The sequence below is a fragment of the Podarcis melisellensis genome, assembly GCF_964234715.1.
Source record: "Podarcis melisellensis genome assembly, chromosome: 17".
Lineage (NCBI taxonomy): Eukaryota > Metazoa > Chordata > Lepidosauria > Squamata > Lacertidae > Podarcis > Podarcis melisellensis.
In genome coordinates, this window is record NC_138534.1 from 33794637 (window position 1) to 33817530 (window position 22894).

Below are 22894 nucleotides of genomic sequence, written 5' to 3' on the forward strand. Positions count from 1 at the left end.
GCCCTGAAAATGTATGATCATTGACTTGAGGAAGGAAGTCTGGAGGAAAGAAGGAATGGCAATCATGCAACAGGAGCTGGCCGAATGATGAGGCTTGCTTTATTAGAGCATAGTGTTACTCTATTCCTTTGTCCAGCTGCTAGTGCTCAGCAAATCTCCTTACCTCACTGCTCCTATCTTGCCTGCATGGGCTCCTATCACCAGCTGCAAAAAACCTGCCGCTCAAACAGAAATCTCAATATAAGCCAGGGTTAATTCCATCTCTCACATTTCTAGGCTATGATATAACATAATTAACAGCATAAAGGCCCAGAAATGGGATACTGGGTCTTAACTGATGATTTATTTTTTTCTTTTAAGAGTAGAAATACACAGTAGCCTTACTCATGTGACTGGAACCTGTATTAAAAAAACTATAAACACTAACAAAATACTATCATGAGAGCTAGAACCACTTTAGCAACACAGCTCTGCTGCATGAAAGTTCAGATAATATTACTTCTCTCTTGAAGGAGCACAACAAACCAAGAAAAACAGTCCCTTGGTTCAATTTCTGTTATATCAATTATTATTAGTAGTAGTATTTTTTGAGAAAAGGGGTATAGTCCAACTTCTCCATCCCAAGTCATTAACTGATCTGATCTAAATTGTTCCCGACCCCCCCCCCCACCACAGAACTACTATTAGAAGAAACATACAAGGTGCCCTGGTTTGCACATTATCTATTTATTTATTTCTTTGTTTGCTTGCTTATTTATTAATTAATTAAATTTATATCCTGTTCCCTCTTCCAAAGAAGCACAGGGCAGCAAAAAACAAGTGGTAAAACATCTTAAAAACATTAAGCCACAATTAAACTATGGTTTAATGTAAAAGAACAGTGAGCTTGTGAATGCTCACTGCAGGCATTTCACTCCTCCCCTACTCCTGCCAGGAAACAAACCATAGTCTGGCTTGTCCAAACCTAGGGCTTCTGGTTTGTTTTTCTCCATGAACTGAGAAACCAATGGAGACCAGTTTATTCCTGGCTTGTCACTTGTGGTTTGCTTGGAGAGAAATCAGCCACAAACCTGGCAGCAGTAGTGAGGCATAAAACATGCAAGATTTCAGTAGCATATACCAGCACACTGCACATTCACATTTATTTTAGCTGTGATTTATTGTAACACGTTAATCAAATCATTATGTATACATAAAGCTCAATGACCTGGAAGGAGTTTCTGTTTAAACTCCAAAAGCAGAACCCACGAACCTGCATTCTGTTTTGAGCTTGATGATCCACCCTGCTCTACCTTTGTCTTCTTCTTCTTAGAAGATGAGGAATCCGAAGAGGGTGCTGGACGTTTTTCTACAGCCGGAGTAGAGAGCGCTCGCTTTTTGAAAAGTTCTCGTTCTCTTAGCAAGCTTGGATCCATAATTCTGTCAAAAAAAGTGAAATACTAGTAAAAATGTGTTGTATTTATACAGAGCTTTACATCATACATAATAGTTGCGTTCAGACATTGTCAGCCGCTAACATGGGAAGAGTTGTCTTCGCCATGGGTTGAACAAGATCTAGCTAGTCAGTCCCACTCTATTTCCCTCAGAGGACATCAGTGGGAACTGTAGCCTAGTAGGCAGAGGCTGAAGGGCAACACCATGGAAGACTAAGAATGAGGGCAGAAAACGCCCCCTGAATAATCATAGTACCACGGGATTGCCACATTATTTCTGTTCCTAATACCACACTTTAATTTGATTTTTATTGTTGGAATATTTTGTATGCCACTTTGAAAGTTTCTATGAGTTATAAAGCAGAAGTACTGCAAATAAAGAAAACTAAATTATAGTTTAACACTACAGGGAAGCGTCTGGGTGAACTTCCAGCCTGTGTGTTCTCTTCTCCCTCCAAAAGCAGTAGCTCCTATTTTCAACTAATCTTGGTTACTTATTATGTGTGAACACAGATAAATTGTGGTTGTGTTAAGCATGTTTTAGGAGCCAAGCTTCATGATCCTGGCTCAGTCTCCTAAACCATATGAAACCCTAACAATAGTTCTTGGTTCAGATGTAGCATATAATTACAATTACTTGAAAATGGAAGCCAAATCTTCCTATGTTTTCCTCACGAACCACAGGAAGGTGAATGCTCAGCTCAAAGCGGCTGCTCAGAGCACTATTTCACTACTTCTTGGCTTAAATCCATGCCGTAAAGCTCATAAGCATTATCTTCACACAGCAGATGTAAGGCTGAAGAAAGCATCTTGCCCAAGACCATCTAGTAGGTTTTCAGCAGAGGCAGTATGTGAATTGTGGATTTCCTGTATCACATATTTAGCCATTATAATACACTAACTTTCCTGGTCACGAGGGTTCCACAGTTTTAGGTAACTGGCAAGTGTGTGCTCATAAGCACAAAACTTTTTACTGACTATGTCTTGCTCAGCCCTGAAGGACCACTAGGAGCCTTCCAAGACTGCTCCAAGGCAACATCCTGTTTTAGAGTTTTTAGGGGTTTTTGAATGTTTTATGTAGTTTTATGTAGTTTTTCAATTTCATTGTTCCGCAAGGGACAATGACAATAAAGATATCGTATATTCTATGTTCAAAAGGGAAATGGGCAGCTGAAGAATTGTAAGTCAGCTTTCCCCTCATCCCAAGATGAGTTACCAGGTAAAATATTCTGGCGGGAGTCCACAGTTACACTTGGGAAATACAGAAGACTTCACCAGAAAGTTAAGGTGAGCAAGTGAAACACGCTGGAATATTTGCATAGGCAGCGGTTGCCTCCGAAACTGAGGTAAAGGACTTGCAGGCCATTATTCTCTCAGCCTGAGACCTCTTGCAATGTGAGGCAATAGCACCGCCTACGTTACAGGGGTATTAAGCATTACCCAACTCTATTTCTGCGAAGAGTTTTGAAAACATATGGGGCACACACCTACTCTATGGAGTGCCTATGGAACTGCTGGCGGTATTTATCCTCGAGGAACCCTGGAAATCGTGCAGAAATCGTCAGGGAGCCCCTGTGCGCGACCACAGAGCAAGGTTCCTGAGGGTTCCCCGAGGAAGGGAACGACAGTCCTGTGGGGCGGGTGATGGTGCCTCTGAAGCAGAGAAATTCCCCTCAAAAGCGGGGGCCACTTTTCCTCAGCTTCCGCACGGCAACCGTATGTCGGGTTCGACTACCCAGGCTTCCCCCCAAAGGGACTCCATGGCAGTTGGAAGAAGCCGCTCCGAGCTCCCTCAGTTAAGAGGTCAGCCGCCCTGCGCGCGACCCTCCTCACAACAGTTGAAGCAACAACAACACCACTGTGTTTTTGTGGTTGTTGAACTGAGGGGCGGTTGTGAGGAGGGTCGCGCGCAGGGCGGCTGACCTCTTAACTGAGGGAGCTCGGAGCGGCTTCTTCAAACTGCCAGTTCCTCAGCGGAGTCCCTTTGAGGCAAGTCGAAGCCGACATACGGTTGCCGCGCGGAAGCTGAGGGAAAAGTTCCCCCCCCCCGCGCGCGCGCCCCGCTTTTGAGGGAAATATCTCTCGCAGGTCGCCGCCTCACGCTTCCCCATGCCCGGAATATTCCCGCTTCCACAAGGGGGGTTGGAAGGAAAGGAGGGGGGCTGCCCTGCTGACTCCGCCCGGGGAGGTGGGCTGCCGGGCTGCCCCCTCACTTTCTCCCGAGCCCGCCCCCCACGAGGCAAACCAGAGTCGCAGCCGCCAATCCCATCCCGGGGTGCCGCTGAGCGCGAGCGCGCCCCCGCGCGCCAAACCACTCACCTCGCGCACGAGACTACCCCCAACGGCGGGAGTGGGGTGGGCGGGAGACGGGTAGAGTGTTTGTGGCGGGGGGGGGGAGGGGCGGGCTTGGGAAACCAACTTGAGCCCTGCGGCTCGTGCTGCTTCCTTATTGGCTCAGCTTCCTAGCGCGCAGGTCTTCCGCCGACATTTCCCATCCTGCTCGCTAGGCGCGACGTGACGTCACCGCAGCGATGCGGTTTTTTTTAAAAAAATATGAACCCGGAAGTACATCCCTACGTTGCTCCGGCAACGGGGAGGATTGTTTGAAAGGCGCATGCGCGGAGCAAAAGGGTTCCTCTACCCCCTCCCCACTCCTATTACTGGGTGATAAAGTAGAGAAAGCGTATTGGTTGGCATGCAAGGTGGGGGGTGGGATTAAGGCGGGTCTTGGGGGGTGAAACTTAATTTTTGCAGGGGTCTTAAAAGTACGTTTTGGAGGCGTGAGGAACTCTAATCTGCTATCATTTTTGTATTTGGAGAACGTCTGGCTTCGGAAGGCTGCGTTTCATGAAGCACATAAACTGGAAAAAGAGCTTTTGGTGGCTCCTAAATTTTGGAACTTCCTCCCCAAAGAAAGACCCCTTTATTGCCTGGAGACCCTTTTATTGTCACTTAGGCGTCAGACGAAGAGAAATTCTGTTTCTGTAGGCTCTTAAGATTTAAATACTTCAAATACATTAAGTACCCATGAATTCTGGTGAATAATGAGATAAAAAGTCAAATTTGGTGTGTGTGCGCATAGAGGAAGGGGTGGTGGATTTTGGTACTTAATGAGTAAGGGTTAAATTATTTTAGGTGGCAATTCATTAGAAAAATACCTATACAGTGGTACCTCAGGTTAAGTACTTAATTCGTTCCGGAGGTCTGTTCTTAACTTGAAACTGTTCTTAACCTGAGGTACCACTTTAGCTAATGGGGCCTCCTGCTGCTGCCGCGCTGCCGGAGCCCGATTTCTGTTCTTATCCTGAAGCAAAGTTCTTAACCTGAAGCACTATTTCTGGGTTAGTGGAGTGTGTAACCTGAAGCGGATGTAACCTGAAGCGGATGTAACTCGAGGTACCACTGTAGTTCTTCAGCATGGATTTAAAAAATAATTTGTAAACTTCTGTCTTCTTCTTGCCATCAACCTTCATAATTGGACAAAACAGAATAACTTGTAATGAAAAACAAGTTTTATTTATAAGAAAGTGCCAAAAATAGTGGACATTATAGAAAATAACATATTAACAATTTAACAATATTCATAATGATAAAGTAATCTGACAACCACTTAGTTATGCACCACAATATCCTGCTGTTAGGTTACATTTTTTGCCTTCCTTAAAGAAATTGTCACCAAAGTAAAAAAAGTGGGATTGCCCATTTTATGCAGCAATAATCCTACTGATATTACTAACAGGGCAGCTGGAGAAGACGGGTGCTACATGCATTGTTCCCAGGCTTCAACTGTTCTTCGAAGTGTACTCTGTGTTCTTTCCCCCAAAGTTACTGAAACTCTTTCACATGCCAATATTCAGTGGTACACAGAGATGCAAGCCTTGCAGCGCTGTATAATCTGATTTAATCCACTGCTGTTTTCTTCACCTCAAGGTTTAGAACCTGGTAAGCCCGGCATATGAACCAACTCAATAATTGGAGCTAATTTTAAGCCCATCCAGTCATAGATTTGTGTGGTAAAAAATGAACAGAGTTTTTCCTCTCAGTGTTCTGTATTTTGAAAAAGAGATGTTCATAAATGCCTCACTGAGTCAGACTGAATGAAGAAAAGTGAATGAAGTATAAAATTTTAACAGTTTTTATATTTAAACATAGTTTTATGATATCTCCATGTTCAACCAAAGAGCCCTTTGCTCCCTCCAGCCTTAGATTTCTTGGGAGTTTTACGAGGAACAGTTTCTCCTGAAGTCCCAATCCATCCTGGTAACTTCCTCTTTGAAGGCTGAGACAATGTCTAGAAAAGAAAAAAAGAAATCAAACACATCTCCCCCCACTATTGCATACCGCTATTTACACATACTATCAACTTCCTGTGTTCCTACCAGCCTGCCTGCTGAAGTGGATATAAAGATACGTTACCCCACACTTCTATCAAGTTCCTTGGAGTGTCCCACAACTTTTGGTTTTGCACTTTAACCTCTGTTACCTTGGCAGGCAGCCCTTCACTAGGAGCTGCTGACATTTCAATCTCCTATCTTACTTTCCAGTTCCCAAATCATGTCAAAGAGCTTCAAGGACAGGTGCTGGATTAACATCCCAGTGCTAAATCAAAACAGACATAGCAAAATATTCTGGCTGGCCATGTCATTTGTGCCTCTCTGAGGTCAGATAAGATGGAATGCAGCCTATGCGAGTCACAAAATGCAGGCACACAAAAATCATGCCTAATGCTTTCTATCTAAAACAGGGGTCGGCAAAGTTTTTGTGGCTTGGGCCAGTTCACGGTCCTGCAGACGCCGCGGTGGGCCGGAGTGTGTGCGTGCACACACACATGCACGCATGTGCAAATGCTATTTCCGGTGCTCCTTCCAGTGCAGAGGAGGCGTGCGCAGCTTCCCATTGGCCGCAGGAGCTTCCTGCAGCCAATGGGAAGCCAGCCAGCGTCGCAGAAGGCGGTCCTCACTCTGCCTGTGCCAGTTTAGCGCGGTACACGGGAGCTAACCAAGCAGGTGCGGGGGGTGTGTGTCCATGGGCCGGTTAAACGACCCCCAAGGGCTGCTTGTGGCCCATGGGCCTTAGGTTGTCGACCCCCCGATCTAAAAGGTTAAATGCAAATAATTTTGGGACAGTTAGAACAAAATCTATATATTTAATATCTAATTTTCAATCAAATATCACAATTTTTACATCACGACTTTCTCCAGAAACCTAATCAAATCTATGCATGATTAAGGGCTGCCTCTCCCCATATCCATTGACCAGGACCCTGCAATCAACATCTGAGGTCCTTCTTTCCGTGCGTCCTCTGTGAGAGGTCTGGAGGGTGGCAACACGAGAATAGACCTTTTCTGCAGTGGCTCCATATTTGTGGAATGCTCTCCCCAGGGAGGCTTGCCTGGCGCTTTCATTACATATCTTTAGGCACCAGGCGAAAATGTTTCTCTTCAACCAGGTGTTCAGCTGATTAACATTCGATGGCTTTTTAAATGTGTCTGTGGGAGAGGGGTTATTGGTTTGTTTTTGTTTTATTATTTATTCTGTATTGACATTTTATATTTTTCTGTTGTGAACTGCCCTGGGATCTTTGGGTGAAGGGTGATATACAAATTTAATTAATTAATAAAGATGATGATGATTTCAGCTATGGTTTGGGATCTGTATTCGTTTGGGTTCCTCACTTCCACCTTTGTGTGAGAGGGAATGGTGGAACTTTGAATTCTGAGCTCCTGAGGGCAGGGGAAAGCCAGGAATTTGGCTAAAAGAGAATTTGGGAAAGACTGCCTTCCTAGATTGCTGTAGGCTATACCCACAAATCCATTCAACAGGGTGGGGGACAAGATGCCAAGCTAAAGGGGCTACACAGGGAAGGAGGAGAGACGACAAGCAAGTCCTTGTGCGGTTTTAATAAACCAGGTCTCTACAGGACACAGATTGCTGTTACTCTCTTGGTTCTGTAATTTATTTAAAGGTGTTCCCTCACCTGGGTAAAAACATGTGGTGCAGAAGTAAATTCTTACCACAGCAGTTACAAATGTAAAAATGATATATTGACCACATTACCTGTGACTGGGAATCAGTAAAGAGCTCTTCTTCCTCAGCATTGAGTGAAGTCTGATTCCATGAGGCCAATTTGATAGCGCTCTGATGGCTCTGGACATTTGGTTTAGCGCCAAGAATTTGCTCTTCATTATTGCTTTGTGCCTTTGAAAGAAAAAGAAACCATGACAAACATTCCATTTGCTACTGAACGAAAACACCGAAATAGAAAATGATTTAACATGAAAATCAGTCAGAGTATAGTGTTGTGCACATAACACTTCCTACGGTTCATTTGGTAATTTACATGACCAAACATTCATAGTTTACTGAAAGACTGGATATTGCTTTTAAGGAACAAAAACCTGCATCGCAGGTGCTTCATCTTACCATGTACACTGTAATGCTTTCCCCTTTCTTCAACTATGCTAAAACAATTAGTTGCCAAAAAGAAAGCCGACAACCAAATCCTGTGGGAAAGCTGTTCTACGCAGGGAAAATATATTCATGGATGGAACACAAGAATCAAAGGGCAAACCAAAAGAGAGAGGAAAGAAAATACAAAAATAAAATTAAATCAACCCGGGGCGGAGGGTGTGTGCGCTGTACCCCAGCTGGATTCCAAAACAGTTAACAGACACATAAAGAATAACAGGATTTTATTACATGGGGGTTTTTTTTATGGATACTTAGGTTTCCTGGAATTCTATCCCATACAAAATTATAATGTCAGTGGTGATTACCCAAAATGAAGAATCTGTTAGTTCCTTGAAGAAAAGCAAGAAGTGTATCAATACACTGGTATAATTTAATTGTTGTTAAAATGTACTAGATAAAAAGTGCAAAATAGGGTCTCATCAAAAGGAAGAGGAAATCCTTAAAACTGATCATTCCAGTCCCTTTGTGTCATAATTTTGACCCAAATTGGTTCCTCAATGCAATGCATTCACCATCTCAACCCTATTTTCACATTTCCAACCTCGTTTCCAAAGCAACTTCTCTATCCCATTCGGCAGCTCTGCTTTGCACTGATTTTACCATCAACCTCCATGTCCTCTCATCATAGAATCATCAAATTGGGAAGGACTCTGAGAATCATCTAGTCTGGAATGCAGGAATATGATGCTGTCCCATGCGGGAATTGAACCTGCAACCTTGGTGTTATCAGCACCACGCTCTAACCAACTGAACTAGCCAAGCTCATGCAACCCTGGCTTGCATGCATGAACCCTCCTGTCCCACTCCATGGTACAAAGTACCCTTTTCGCCTGGAGTTCTCCCTTGCTCCCACTAGGTGCAGCTGTGGAGCCATGCTTCTAAAAGAAAACAGTATTATTACATTTTCCTTTCTAAGAGCTCAGGTGGCAATTAGTGTCCCCTCTCTCTCTCTCTCTCTCTCTCTCTCTCTCTCTCTCTCTCTCTCTCTCTCTCTCTCTCTCTCTCTCCTTCAGACCCTTGTGAAGCAGTGGATACCCTGAAGAAGTACAGTAGTACCTCAGGTTAAGAACTTAATTTGTTCTGGAGGTTTGCTCTTAACCTGAAATTGTTCTTAGCACCAGTTTAGCTAATGGGGCCTCCCGCTGCCACCGTACTACAATTTCTGTTCTCATCCTGAAGCAAAGTTCTTAACCTGAGGTACTATTTCTGGGTTAGCGGAGTCTGTAACCTGAAGCCTCTGAACCCGAGGTACCACTGTACTTGGGAGTGAGTGATGGGCTTGGGTGAGGGCTAACAAAGTGAACCACCAGAGCTGCTGGTGAACAAGTCTGGCAATCCTAGGATGTGGTGTTTCTTTCCTTTTTTAAAAAACTTTTTTTTTGCTTTAAACAGGTACATATAAATATAGACAACTGAAATTACAAAGGAAAATACCTTAAAACTACAAAACTACAAAAAATATCGAAGTACATGACACAGAACATTAGCAACTATGGGAAAGATAAAAGAAAAGAAAAAAGAAAAATAGAAAAAGGAAGATGAGCCAAAGCAGGAAAGCTCATCTATTGTACACTTCTGTCAAGCTCACAACAGATTATTATTCTTATCAATTATCCCTATCTGCATTCCAAAGGAATCCCTCATATTGGTATCAGGGAACATTTCTCTATGCGGTATCATTCTAAACATAGCCAGGTCTTGCTGAGCCCTTGTCCCCTAAATAATTATTTAAGCATTCCTATTCTTTTTTCACCAATTTTTTAGGTTTATCTCTTATTGCATCTGTCAGCTTTGCGAGGATGTGGTGTTTCAGCTCCTTTCAGAGCAGGTGGTGCTCCCCTTTAAGAACCTGGTAGGGGCAGGGCCACCACACAGCTTGACGACATCAGTAGCTCACGATGCCTCGTACTAGCTCAAACATAGGCAAACTTGGTCCTCCAGATTTTTTTCGGACTACAACTCCCATCATCCCTGACCACTGGCCCTGTTAGCTAGGGATGATGGGAGTTGTAGTCCCAAAACATCTGGAGGGGCAAGTTTGCCTATACCTGTACTAGCTTCAGCTCAGGGTGGCCTCTATGCCCCTTCTTGGAGTGAGATGACCTAGCCAGTGACATCGGGTCAGCTGATGACGTCCCAGGCGCACGCTGGGAAGGGGGCACACGTGCACTGGACGGGGTGGCATGTGTCCCAGGTGTGGGGGTGCCAGCCCAGCCAATGCCACTGGAGTGGCCCCACCCCCATCAGAGCAATGTGCTGAGCTGCCTGCCCACCTGTGCAAGGAGCGGCCTGGCCGGCCAACACTGTCCTTGGCGGGCAGAGGAGCACTGGATTGAACCATCACCTGCGTGGAGGCACCTAGTTCGTGCCCCTTCAAAAACTGGGCGCCCAGCGCCACAACCCCCCTAACGTCCCCCCCATGCTATGCCCCTGGACCTGGCCACAAGTGCTCATCTTCTAGTTACATCCAGACTCCTGCAATGCATGTATATGGGACTGTCTGTATAAAGTGCCCAGAAACTACTTTTCCTCCAACATGCTGGAGCCAGACAACTGGGACTGACTGCTGTGAACATATTATCCAGTAACTAAGGGAGCTTCAAGGAGCAGGTTTGGCTTTCAAAGCTGTACATGGTTTTAAGTTTGGGCTTAGCGTGTTGTCCAAACCCAGGCTCGTGTTTAAGCTTTCTTCCTGCTAACTACAAGTTGGGGGGGGGGAGGTTTTGGTAAGCCATGGTTTGGCTTACCGTGTCCTGCAAAAGCCACTGTGACTGACACAGGCACAGAGTTGTGCCCGACACTGGGGGGTGGGGCCTGACGTAACCCATGCAGTGTGTGTGACAACACATGCATCGCGCATTGCGTGCATGACTGTTGCATTGAGGGAGGCCAACCAGACTTCCTCTCATTGTGACATTCACCCGCAAGGGAATATTGGTTCATGCAGCATCAGGAAATGCCACATGGCCCAGGGTGACTTCCTGCCAGGCTGCAAAGCGTCAGGAGATGCCCCACAGCCAGGGGCAACATGCCACCAGGCCATGCTTCATCCCATATTGCTGCAAAAATATGGGGAAACAGAAGTGAAATTAACAGATTTGTCCATTGCTAGGCAATGAAACAACTGCAAGTGCAGTTGGGTGCAAAGGAACAATGGAAAGAAATCAAAAGACTACTGACCCCAAACCACGTATGTTTCTTGCATAATTACCGTATTTTTTGCTCTATAGGACACACCGGACCATAGGACATACCGGACCATAGCAGGGGGAGAACAGGAAAAAAATTCTCCCCCTCTCTGCTCAGTGCCCCTTCAGCGAAGCGGGAGGAGAAATGGAGCCTCTTCCATTTCTCCTCCTGCTTTGCTGAAGGGGCGCTGCACAGAGAGGGAAAACTGTGCAGCGCCTCTCCAGCAAAGCGAAGCCTGGAGAGCAAGAGGGATCGGTGTGCACTGACCCCTCTCGCTCTCCAAGCTTCACCGAAAGCAACAGGAAGCCTCCAGAGCGCAGCGGGAACTCCTGTTGCGCTCCAAAGGCTTGTGGATAGCTGCCTGAAGCCCCCAGAGCACAGCGGGAGCACTCTGGGGGCTTCAGGCGGCTTCAGCGAAAGCAACGTGAAGCCTCCGGAGCGCGGGGGGAGCTCTCCCTCTGCGCTTCGGAGGCTTCGCGTTGCTATCGCTGAAGCCAAAGGGCCTGCATTCGCTCCATAGGACGCACACACATTTCCCCTTCATTTTTGGAGGGGGAAAAGTGCGTCCTATAGAGCGAAAAATATGGTAGTTTGACAGTGTCTTTCTCTCTTTCTTTGTATAACTTTGTTACAAACCTTTGTTTTAATCCACATAATTTTCTCCCCATCCTTCTGTGAGGATACTGTCATCGTCTGTGGGCATGAAGGTTCTCCAGCTGGTCCTTGCTTTTCTGAATCGTCCTGCTGTCCCAGCTGCCGACTTCTGTGCCCTTTCTTCAGCAGTTCAATGGTCATTCTTATAAGATATAGTTCAATATCTGCAGGGACTAGTGTTCTAATGGCTTTCACTTGTGTTACATCTTGGAAAGGGGAAAAACATCCATGCAATAATTATTATTTGGTAAGAGAAAAAAAACCCACTGTGAAGAACTGCTTTAATTTCCACAAAATCATATTTAGGTTTGCACCCAAAGCCTGTCATACTCAGAAAAGATCTGTTGGATGGGATGCAATGAATGAGTCCCATCAGCGGGTTTCAACTATCGAGTCCCATTCCTCCCATGAAAATTAATGGACGTGACTAACTTAGGTCTAATGACAAACCTGGACAGCATCTTAAAAAACAGAGACATCACCTTGCCAACAAAGGTCCATACAGTTAAAGCTATGGTTTTCCCAGTAGTGATGTATGGAAGTGAGAGCTGGACCATAAAGAAGGCTGATCGCCGAAGAATGGATGCTTTAGAATTATGGTGCTGGAGGAGACTCTTGAGAGTCCCATGGACTGCAAGAAGATCAAACCTTCTGAAGGAAATCAGCCCTGAGTGCTAACTGGAAGGACAGATCCTGAAGCTGAGGCTCCAATACTTTGGCCACCTCATGAGAAGAGAAGACTCCCTGGAAAAGACCCTGATGTTGGGAAAGATGGAGGGCACAAGGAGAAGGGGACGACAGAGGACGAGATGGTGGGACAGTGTTCTCGAAGCTACCAGCATGAGTCTGACCAAACTGCGGGAGGCAGTGGAAGACAAGAGTGCCTGGTGTGCTCTGGGTCCAGGGGGTCACGAAGAGTCAGACACGACTAAACTACTAAACAACAACAACTTAGGTCCACCAATGTCAATGGTAAAATTTAGTTGGATACAACCAAAAGAACCCTCTATATACAGAGCAGGCAAATTACTTTTTTTTTAAGGTCCAGGGAAAGTTGAACTTTGGATAAAACAATATAGAATAATGGGGATTTCCAATCATTTTTGCACATGCCAACCCCAATTCTGTAAAGCCAGAACCTCATAAATGTAGGTTATCTTAATAAGCAGTCACAAATTCATCTCAGAAACACCAATGAAAACAAAAGCTATTATCTTCTCTACTTCTCCGTGAATTTGCAAAGTTGTGCAGATGGGACCATTTTCTTTTTTCCAGTTTAAACTCTACGTGTTTTGATAAAACACTGGCAGTTTCATTATGAGGTGCCCTATTCATATCACAATTAATTAGGCTCATCTTTGCCCAGGAATGGGCCATTTTCAAAGGTACTGAAGCTCTCATATTTTGTCCATATCTCAAGAATATCATTTATTAGAGGCGGCAGTGCTTGGCTGAACTTTTCACCTGAGTTGATGGGAGGGTTTTGGATGACTTTCATGATCATCTCTTGTATCTCAGGAGTGAGACCGGCACGTTGTAAATTGACTGGGTAGCCAGCTTTCAAGGCTTGGGATAGATGTGTGCCAACCACAGTAAGAGGCAAAGACCGTTGGTCACTTATACTCCTCTGAGGAAACAAGAAAGACAGCAATCAGAAGAGCTACATTAAGTCTGGCCATCAAAACTTTATAGCTGAAAATACATTTCCCCAGAAAGAGAAACAGTTGTTTATCAATAGAAATAGTATTTTGGCAATTTCTGGTTTGCTTCACTGTACTTTGCTTGGGAGTAGGAAAGGGGGAGATAACTTGACACAGGGCTGCCATCTTAGCACCCTAAATAGCCTGTTAATAATGTCTGGCAACAGAGAAAGTGTATGAGACTCTTGGGGGCTATAAAATACAATGATAATTTTAAACACCACTGAATATATCAGGCCAATGACCCACCAAGCCAAACACACCACACCCAGATATATACAGTGGACGCTCGGGTTGCGAACGCGATCTGTATGGGAGGCACGTTCGCAACCTGCAGCGCCGCGTCTGCACACGCATGGGTTGCGATTCGGCACTTCTGAGCATGTGCAAAGCGTGTTTTAGTGCCTTTGCGCATGCACAAGCGCCAAAACCCGGAAGTAACCTGTTCCGGTACTTCCGGGTTCGGCATAGTGCGCAACCCAAAAACGCGCAACCCGAAGCGTCTGTAACCCGAGGTATGACTGTATTGTGGTCTCTCCATACAGATATGTTTTGTGCTTGTGTTTTTACAGATTCAGGCAGGATGTGAAAAACCCCAGGTTTGCTTAGCTACCAGTGATGGCTGCAGATTACAAGTTGCTTGCACCTAATAATGCTGGAATATTATTTATTTTTTTTAAAAAAAAGGCTGAATGTTGAACTTAATTGTGTAATTCTAGAGCAGTGATGGCCAAACTTGGCCCTCCAGCTGTTTGGGGACTACAATTCCCATCATCCCTGACCAGAGGTCCTGTTAGCTAGGGATGATGGGAGTTGTTGTCCCAAAACAACTGGAGGGCCAAGTTTGGCCATCACTGTTCTAGAGGGTAGATGCCTGTTGAAAAATTATTTGGGCTATAAGTGAAACTATACACTAGTAATAGCACTATTGAATATATTTAGATTCAGGTTAAAAAAACAACACTACTTTTCAGTACTGAACATCCTAAGCTGCCGCTTATGCACCAACTATCTACACTTTGACAATTATATTCTTCCCATAAAGAGGACGGCTGTATGTTATGTTTGCTGACTTTCTCCCAGACAGGAGACACCAGGGTGCACCCTGTAATCAATGGTTATTTGATACAAGGCATCAAATTACCTAGTACTAATTGTATTATTGCTCCTTGTTAATTAGTCCTTGGGCATTTTAAATTGGTTGGCTATCTAACAAGGAACACTCCTGGGAGGAGGGAGTTGAGCAGGCAGCAAGCCCCCAGCATCATTGCACAGCAGCACTCTGTGACAAATAAGTGTAACAAAATAAGGTATAGGACTAAGTAGGGGGAAGGTCATGTTCAAGGACAATTTTCGGCAGTGGTGAAAAATGCATCCCATATTGATTTATATGCTGTTGGTGGATTATTGTCATTGTCTTGTTGGGCTGTGTATGTGATAAAGGGGAGCCATACTGGGGTGAAGGCATATTCTTCTGTTTGTCCCCATGTCAGTTTCAGTTTATTGGTTAATTTTTCTAGTAGGGCTGTTTCCCATACTATTTGGTACCATTGGTCCATGCTTACTCCTGACAGGTCTCTCCAGTGTCTGGTTATGGTGTTTCTGGCTGCTGGAAGTAGGTGGGTTATGAGTTCTTTGTGGTGTAAACGGGCATTGTTGTCTTGGAAGATGTTTAGTAGGGCCAATTCTGGGGTGATGTCTAATACTTGCTTAATTATTTTACATATTTCTCATATGGCTGTTCACCCACCCACCCACCCCACTCACACATGAAAACAAAGACCACCATAGCCAACCACAAACAAACAACCACACCCTAGGCCAACCCCAACCTCTCTCGCCACCAAAGGAACACAAGTGAACAGCAGAGAACATGCACGAGCAACGCCGACACCAAACCCTACATACATTAAGCATAATAGAAACATTGCCACCCAACCCCAACCCCACCTATCTTTCCCCCCCTCCACCCCTTTTTTTTCTCCCCCTAATGTCTCAACAAATGAAACGGATTTGTAAAAATGTTTTATGTAAAAAATACGAGAAAAAATTACACATACTTCTGTAAAACAAGAAAATCTTTAATAAAAAAAATGCTGCACTTTTTAGGGGACGGGCAAGAGAGGTTACTCTGAAAAGAAAATACAGTGGTGCCCCGCAAGACGAATGCCTCGCAAGACGAAAAACCCGCTAGACGAAAGGGTTTTCCGTTTTTCAATGCGCTTCGCAAGACGAATTTCCCTATGGGCTTGCTTCGCAAGACGAAAACGTCTTGCGAGTCTTGTGATTTTTTTCGCTTCCCCCCTTTTTCTAAGCCGCTAATAGCCTTTTAGCCGCTAAGCCGCTAAGCCTTTAATAGCCGCTAAGCCGCTAAGCCGCTAATAGGGTTGCTTCGCAAGACGAAAAAACCGCTAGACAAAGAGACTCGCGGAACGGATTATTTTCGTCTTGCGAGGCACCACTGTATGCTCTTCCCTATAAAATGAGAACAATGCAGATCCTAGAAGAAATGTTCTAACTTATGCTCAGCAATGTTGCCACATAACCAAATCTGTACAGCCACACGGCCTGATTGCCAATTGGCTGGGATTGCACGTGTAAGATTGTTCCCAGGAAGAAGGCAGCAAAATACCAGTAGAGAAGAAAACAACACCAGAGCAGTAAAGAAATGACAAAAAGAGAGTGGAGAATATAACATTATTTAGTGGGACTAGGGGAACAATTGCTTCCCTCCCCTTCAAAAACAAAGCAGATAAACATTTGGTGTGGCTTTAACAGAATATAGGTTTCAAACCCATTTAGGAAACAGCAGTGAACATTAAACACAACAAGAGTAGCACACTACCAAATGTATTTTGACACCCCTTAGAGACAATTTTAGTTAAGTGGCATAGAAATTGTTGAATAAAATGAGCTTTCGTAGGCCATACTCCACTTTGTAGGCTGCCCCAAACCAGAAAAGCTTATGCCACAATAAACGTGTTAGCCTTTAAGTCTACTTTTATTGTTTCTGCTACAACCATTGAACAAGACTTGCCAAACATTAAATGGTGCACTTTGGCCATACAACCTAGGATTTGTTATGGCTCTGTGCCTTTCTTTAAGTTGAGCAAAGTATTAATTGGTGAAGCTTCACACTTTTAGTGTGATGAAGTGCTTCACTAGTTAATTTCTGCCTGTTAGGAAGTGATGAAAGGCACAGATATTTTGCCCACATTAAAAAAAAAATGTGGCAATTCTAGGACTATCCTATTATAAGCCTGGTTTTTTATAAAAGTTACATTCCACTGACTTTGGTGGAACAGCCCCTCCCTCCATGTGTGGGAGCCAATTCCCTATATCTAGATCCTATGTAGCTGTGGTACATGTGCACTTATCACAACCATGTTGGTGGGGCAGGTTGCATGGGTCTGCCACATACAGAAAACAGTTCCAGTTTAAGGGCATACATCCAGATAAGCAGTGCGTAGAATTAAAACCTTGTTGAATCCTAACATTCTGCCACTCTGTTCCAAATACAGTGGTACCTCAGGTTACATACGCTTCAGGTTACAGACTCCACTAACCCAGAAACAGTACCTCGGGTTAAGAACTTTGCTTCAGGATGAGAACAGAAATTGTGCTCCGGCGGCACGGCAGCAGCGGGAGGCCCCATTAGCTAAAGTGGTGCTTCAGGTTAAGAACAGTTTCAGGTTAAGAACGGACCTCCAGAACGAATTAAGTACGTAACCAGAGGTACCACTGTAAGTGTTCTCCCCAAGCCACAGAGCTCACTTGTGGCTTGCACTATGCCGGTCTTACACCTTTCAATTTCACAAAAATTAACCGAAATAGATCATAATCCTCTAGAGCAGAGCAGCTATGAAACACAGCTGGAGGTTCAAGAGCTTACCAATGACATGCTCTTTTCCTGAAACAATGTGTAAGTTGTGCGTTCCGATTCTGTTAGAATGCTGCATCCACCATCCTTCTGAAGATCTATTTCTGGCCGATCTCTGGATCCAGAACTCTTGAAGACATCAATCTATACAACAATAAGCAAGCTTTTATTATTTTTTTAAAATCCTAAAACCTCAAGGGAAAGCCACTAACTAAGCCAATGATGTTGATGGCTGAACACCGTCGGAAAGTTAACTATATTTTTCCAGATTAGACAATGTTTTACAGATAACCCAAAACAGTGACTAGGATTCAAAGAATTTTGTGAAGCTATCTTCCATATTACACTCTGGATTGGCTATATTCACATTTTAAAAATAATAATCACGAAAAGGGTACTTTTAGTGTCACTTTTGAGACTCCTTGAGCTAAACAGTTCTATAATCCTGCAATGCTGTTGGCTACCTTTATGCCTCTACAATGCCTGCATAGACTTGTTCCACATTCTATATTCATCTGGGGCAGGACAAAAGGGAGAAAATACACTACTTTGAAAAGCAGAGATTAGTGCCATGATGACTCTCAGGGCCGCAGAGGCCACAGAAGCAGCACCAACTCCCACCCACCGCTTGATTGTGTGGTGATGAGAGTCCAAGGTCAGCCAGCCGTGGATGGCGCAAATCCATTCATTGCAATGGGCCTACCCTTGCCCTAGAAATTTGCATGGCAGAGACATCAGTGGGTTTCTGCTGACAAGTCAAAGCAATCCTTTTTAAAGCCCTTTTGAACCCTGAGGAAATAAATGCAGGGGAGGGAAACATTAATTCAATTACATCTGACCTGTAAATCATTTGCCTGGCAGAACTCCTTGATTGTGACCAGGAGAGGAGCCAGCATGGTAGATTTCGCTTCCGAAACGCCATCAACTCTCTTAATGTTTTCCACAGTTGTAGGCCTGAAGGAAATATTGGAGACGTTCTGTAATTTAACGCCGTGAGCTTCGATACATAAGGTGTATGCAGGTAAGCCTTGATTTTAACAAATAAAACCCTACAAGCTACTACCATCACTGCTAACAATTTCGCCTCTGTAAGAGACCTAGAAAAATTTCTGAAGACTGTTTTCCTCAAGAGAGTAAGAATGTGCAAGCAGGTGACAGGTTTTAAAACAGGTAACAAAATCTTCTAGACCAATGCCATTTCTAAGTCATGAACAATCTTCTATGTTGATTTGCACATGCATGTTCATCATTTGACAACTCGGGAAAACTTTACAACTCTCAATTGAATGTGTAAATATTTGCATATTACATAAAGATTATCTTAAGTGTGGCTGGTGTGGTTTGTGCACACATTCCCTGCTCCCTGTGTCCTATCCTTTATGGTCTCTGGTCAAATAGATTCTGCTGGTTTTTGTAGCGCTTCTGCTCTGACTACTGTAAAGTGGGCAATGACAGCCCATCATATCATCCTCCCTGGAAAAGACTCGTCTTGCTGGCATAAATTATTAGGTCATCAGACGAGGTTTATCTTCTTATTCAAACCAAATAAAAGGCTTACCTTATCACGCTCATATCAACCAGCACTTTATTTGTTGCTAGTACGGCTGGAGGAATGTCCTTCTCATTCGCCAGTTTCTGACGGGCTGTCACTAGCTTGCCATATAGCATTGTCTATTAAAGGCAAAAGACAACATGTGAAGGCTGTACTGTGATGCCTATGAGGGTCTCAGAGGATGAATGGGGATGTGTATGTCCTGAGTGAGTAAACCCAAAAGGTATGTGACTCTGAAGATAAACATGAAGATGAAGATAGGTAAAGTAAAGGTAAAGGGACCCCTGACCATTAGATCCAGTCGTGACCGACTCTGGGGTTGCGGCGCTCATCTCGCTTTATTGGCCAAGGGAGCCGGTGTACAGCTTCCGGGTCATGTGGCCAGCATGACTAAGCCGCTTCTGGCGAACCAGAGCAATGCACGGAAACGCCGTTTACCTTCCCGCCGGAGTGGTACCTATTTATCTACTTGCACTTTGACGTGCTTTCGAACTGCTAGGTTGGCAGGAGCAGGGACCGAGCAACGGGAGCTCACCTCATTGCAGGGATTCAAACAGCCGACCTTCTGATCGGCAAGTCCTAGGCTCTGTGGTTTAACCCACAGCGCCACCCGCGTCCCTAGCCGTGTAATACATAAACATTAATAGAAAAGGCAACACTATAATGGGAAGGGCATTCTGGTCTCATTCTCCACCCCTAAATGCTTGTGCAAAAAGCTGCATCTCGACCCAGCGTCAAAATGTATAGAATGCTGAAGAGAGATGCACATCAGACGAGAGGACATCTTCACTCCAGGAAACTTCATCATTATCTGCAACTCATAAAACTAATCCACTAAGATTTCTTTAATCAGGTGACAGCCCCAGTAAACATACCTTCAAATAAGGAATCACTTCAGTTGACGTACTCACCTGCAATTCCTTCTCTCTTAGAGATGCAGCAGAATCTGAAGGGGTTAGAAGCAGTGGCAACTGTGCTGTGGCACTATCAAAAGAAAGGAGGCAAGTGTTCTGACTTCAATTCAGCCTGTCTATCCAGCAACTGACACAAAAATCCCTGCACCTTTTCCTTGACATATCTGGGAAATATCCTTGGAGATAGGCGATATATTGATATATTGCCCCAAACTGGTTTGAAGTCCATATGATGATCTCGGTTTCATAACTTCTGATGTGGCAATATACTGCGAATCAGGGTGTGTGTGTGTGTTAGGCAAAAATCACAATGTGGGGGAAACCGTGAAGTCAGCTAATGCTTCTCTCGTTTCCTGCAGCTTCTGTTAACTCTTCCAGCTCAGCTCCCCCCGCCTGGTGCAGGGGGCAGAGAATCACAAGAGCAGGCGCTGTCGAAAATCACGATGCAGGAAAAACCGTGAATCCAGCCAATGCCTTTGCACAGCTCCATCCTTATTTCACACATCTTGATATATCAATCTGTTGCAATGTTTAGCTGGTGATATATCGTGATGTTGAAAACCAGATATTGCCCAGCCTTACTTGGAAAGTTTTACCAATGAGTGAATCCAGAACCCACTGTACTGTGTCATCCATGGACGACAAAGCTCCAGCACAGCTGCCACTAGCAGCAAAGGGAGGGGGTGTTGGTGGAACATGTGGACAGGAACAGGAATGTCCATAAGCCTGACTTTGGTGTCAGTTCAGGCCTGCATGCTTATCTATGTATTTCATGGTTATGCAGCTATTTCCCCACCCAGCAGTCTACATGCAAGCGCAGGCAAAAGGCAGGTCGCCGGATGAATTGCAGTGGATTGCACGTTTCTGATTCCCAATCACTTATCAATAGCAACAACCAAAAGGCTCCCCGACCCTCAAAATATTCTGTTAGAATCCCTGTTATGTGGTAACTCAGATATGGTTAAAAAACCATATCTTGTATATGCAGATAATCCCAGTTCATGTGGTACAGTATGCAATTGGCCTCTTTACCCATATTTTGCACCTGGCTGCAGTTGGTGGATTTTGTAGTTCACACACACACAATCTCTCACTAATCTAAAGCGTGCCCACACTTAGATTAAAACAACTATTGCACAAAAGGCTGTATGTTCATTAGAACTGAAGATTTGATCAAGTTTTAGTTATTTAATCAGTGATGATGACTGCCTGCAGACCTGCATGTTGATGAGTTTTTAGGCCAAGTTGGTTTTGTTAGGCTGCTGTAATAGGAACTAGAAAAATATTGATTTTCCATTTAACAACGATTGGGTTTTTGCTTATTCCCCTGTATGTTGTCTTACACACCCTTCAGTCTTTCACCAATGCATCTGTATTGTACTTTGGCTAATGTGGTAATTTAGTCATCAATTAATCATTTAAAGGGTGGGTGATTAAAGAACGAAAAGCTCTTGAAATGATTGACATTACTAATTGTAGCAACAAAGAAAGGCGCTTTTGTAACTGTATTGTCCCACTTACAGTGGCTGACCCGACCAACATTCTCTAAAGAGACCATAGAAAGACTAGATGGAAAAAGGAGATCTGAAAAGAATAGGGGGGCGGGGATAGAAGGTAGATAACCTTTGGAAGTATTACCTTTTAGCCGAGGTTGAGCTTTCTCTAGAGACTTTACTCGCTTCTCGATACGAAAACTTTTCATGCAAAGACATCTTCAGGAATACAAAATCCCAAAGCAGAAAATGAATACAAAGGCAAAAATTTACTTGGAATAAATATTTATAGTAAAATACTCAAAATAATATCAGTAATTTGATAATGTGTTAACGGAATGCATCTCATTTCAGAAAAACATTTTAGATTCCACTCCTGTAAACTCTCATGGAGATCTGAAGACAGGAGAATATAAAATGTATCCTGACATGATTACTTGACTTCACCTGCCAGTCTAAATACATATAGACTTAGGCTTTAAAACAATATAGAATTCTAAGGCTTCATTTCCAAGTCCCTTTTGAAACACCTTTCATGAGAGAAGGAATACAGACACAGATCTCATTTGTGCATATTGCTAAGGGAAACCATGATTTGGTGCAAACATTCAGAGAGGCCACAGCAGCTTAGCATGTCCTTCGAGCCCATTTCTCTCTAACACAAACCACAAGCTGAAAAACCAAAGGACAAACCTTGGTGGCAGCTCATGGCTTATCTGAAAGAGTTAAACCACACACCCAGATTCAGACAACATGCTAAGCGAAACCATAGAGTTACCTAAGCTGTGTTTTGGAAGTGAGAATGGAATGTGTTAGGGAAGTGAGAGCTGGACCATCAAGAAGGCTGATCACCGAAGAATTGATGCTTTTGAATTATGGTGCTGGAGGAGACTCTTGAGAGTCCCATGGACTGCAAGAAGATCAAACCTCTCCATTCTGAAGGAAATCAGCCCTGAGTGCTCACTGGAAGGACAGATCCTGAAGCTGAGGCTCCAATACTTTGGCCACCTCATGAGAAGAGAAGACTCCCTGGAAAAGACCCTGATGTTGGGAAAGATGGAGGGCACAAGGAGAAGGGGACGACAGAGGACGAGATGGTTGGACAGTGTTCTCGAAGCTACCAGCATGAGTTTGACCAAACTGTGGGAGGCAGTGGAAGACAGGAGTGCCAGGCGTGCTCTGGTCCAGGGGGTCACGAAGAGTCGGACACGATTAAACGACTCAACTACAACAACAAAGCTGTGTTTTGTCTGCCAGAGAACCATGCTTTGTAGAGCTGCTGCACTAACTTGAGAAGTCACCATAGAATATGCCCAACATTTCATGGGGCTCCATATCAGTAGGAAAAATTAACAGTGGTATGCAAGCTCACTTTTAGCCAAGCTAACACCCATCGCTGTGCAATTATCACGTGTACAGCAACTCCAGAGCAAGGAAATATGTGCCCAGGAACCGGGCAGCTAGGCTTGATCCTGCCACCCTATCATCTATAGCAGGTGTGCTGAACCTGTAGTTCTCCAAATGTTGTTAGACTCCAGCTCTCATTAGCCACAGCCAAGATAACCAGTAATCAGGAATGATGGAAATTGTGTTCCATTAACAACTGGA

The 22894-nt window shown here is 44.3% G+C and overlaps 2 protein-coding genes across 5 annotated transcripts in view; both read right to left on the minus strand.

Annotated features, from left to right (window-relative positions):
* GTF2E2 (general transcription factor IIE subunit 2) overlaps positions 1 to 3958 on the minus strand; it is a 30023-nt gene extending 26065 nt beyond the window's left edge. The window contains exons 1-3 of one of the 4 annotated variants that reach the window (XM_081894753.1): positions 3647 to 3675; positions 2921 to 3086; positions 1253 to 1419 (exon numbers count right to left, since the gene is read on the minus strand). In XM_081894753.1, coding sequence (XP_081750879.1) covers positions 1253 to 1415 — 163 coding nt within the window. In that variant the 5' untranslated portion in view covers positions 1416 to 1419; positions 2921 to 3086; positions 3647 to 3675. Of the gene's footprint in view, positions 1 to 1252; positions 1420 to 2920; positions 3087 to 3123; positions 3145 to 3646; positions 3689 to 3752 lie in introns of those variants that run through there. The other 3 variants (XM_081894751.1, XM_081894752.1, XM_081894754.1) reach the window with 3 other exon arrangements.
* Positions 3959 to 4927: 969 nt separating this feature from the next.
* Positions 4928 to 22894, minus strand: part of WRN (WRN RecQ like helicase) — a 63185-nt gene continuing 45218 nt past the window's right edge. The window contains exons 27-35 of the mRNA XM_081893767.1: positions 21432 to 21505; positions 19791 to 19863; positions 18886 to 18998; positions 18167 to 18281; positions 17340 to 17471; positions 13212 to 13374; positions 11730 to 11953; positions 7491 to 7631; positions 4928 to 5724 (exon numbers count right to left, since the gene is read on the minus strand). Coding sequence (XP_081749893.1) covers positions 5605 to 5724; positions 7491 to 7631; positions 11730 to 11953; positions 13212 to 13374; positions 17340 to 17471; positions 18167 to 18281; positions 18886 to 18998; positions 19791 to 19863; positions 21432 to 21505 — 1155 coding nt within the window. The 3' untranslated portion in view covers positions 4928 to 5604. The remainder of the gene's footprint in view (positions 5725 to 7490; positions 7632 to 11729; positions 11954 to 13211; positions 13375 to 17339; positions 17472 to 18166; positions 18282 to 18885; positions 18999 to 19790; positions 19864 to 21431; positions 21506 to 22894) is intronic.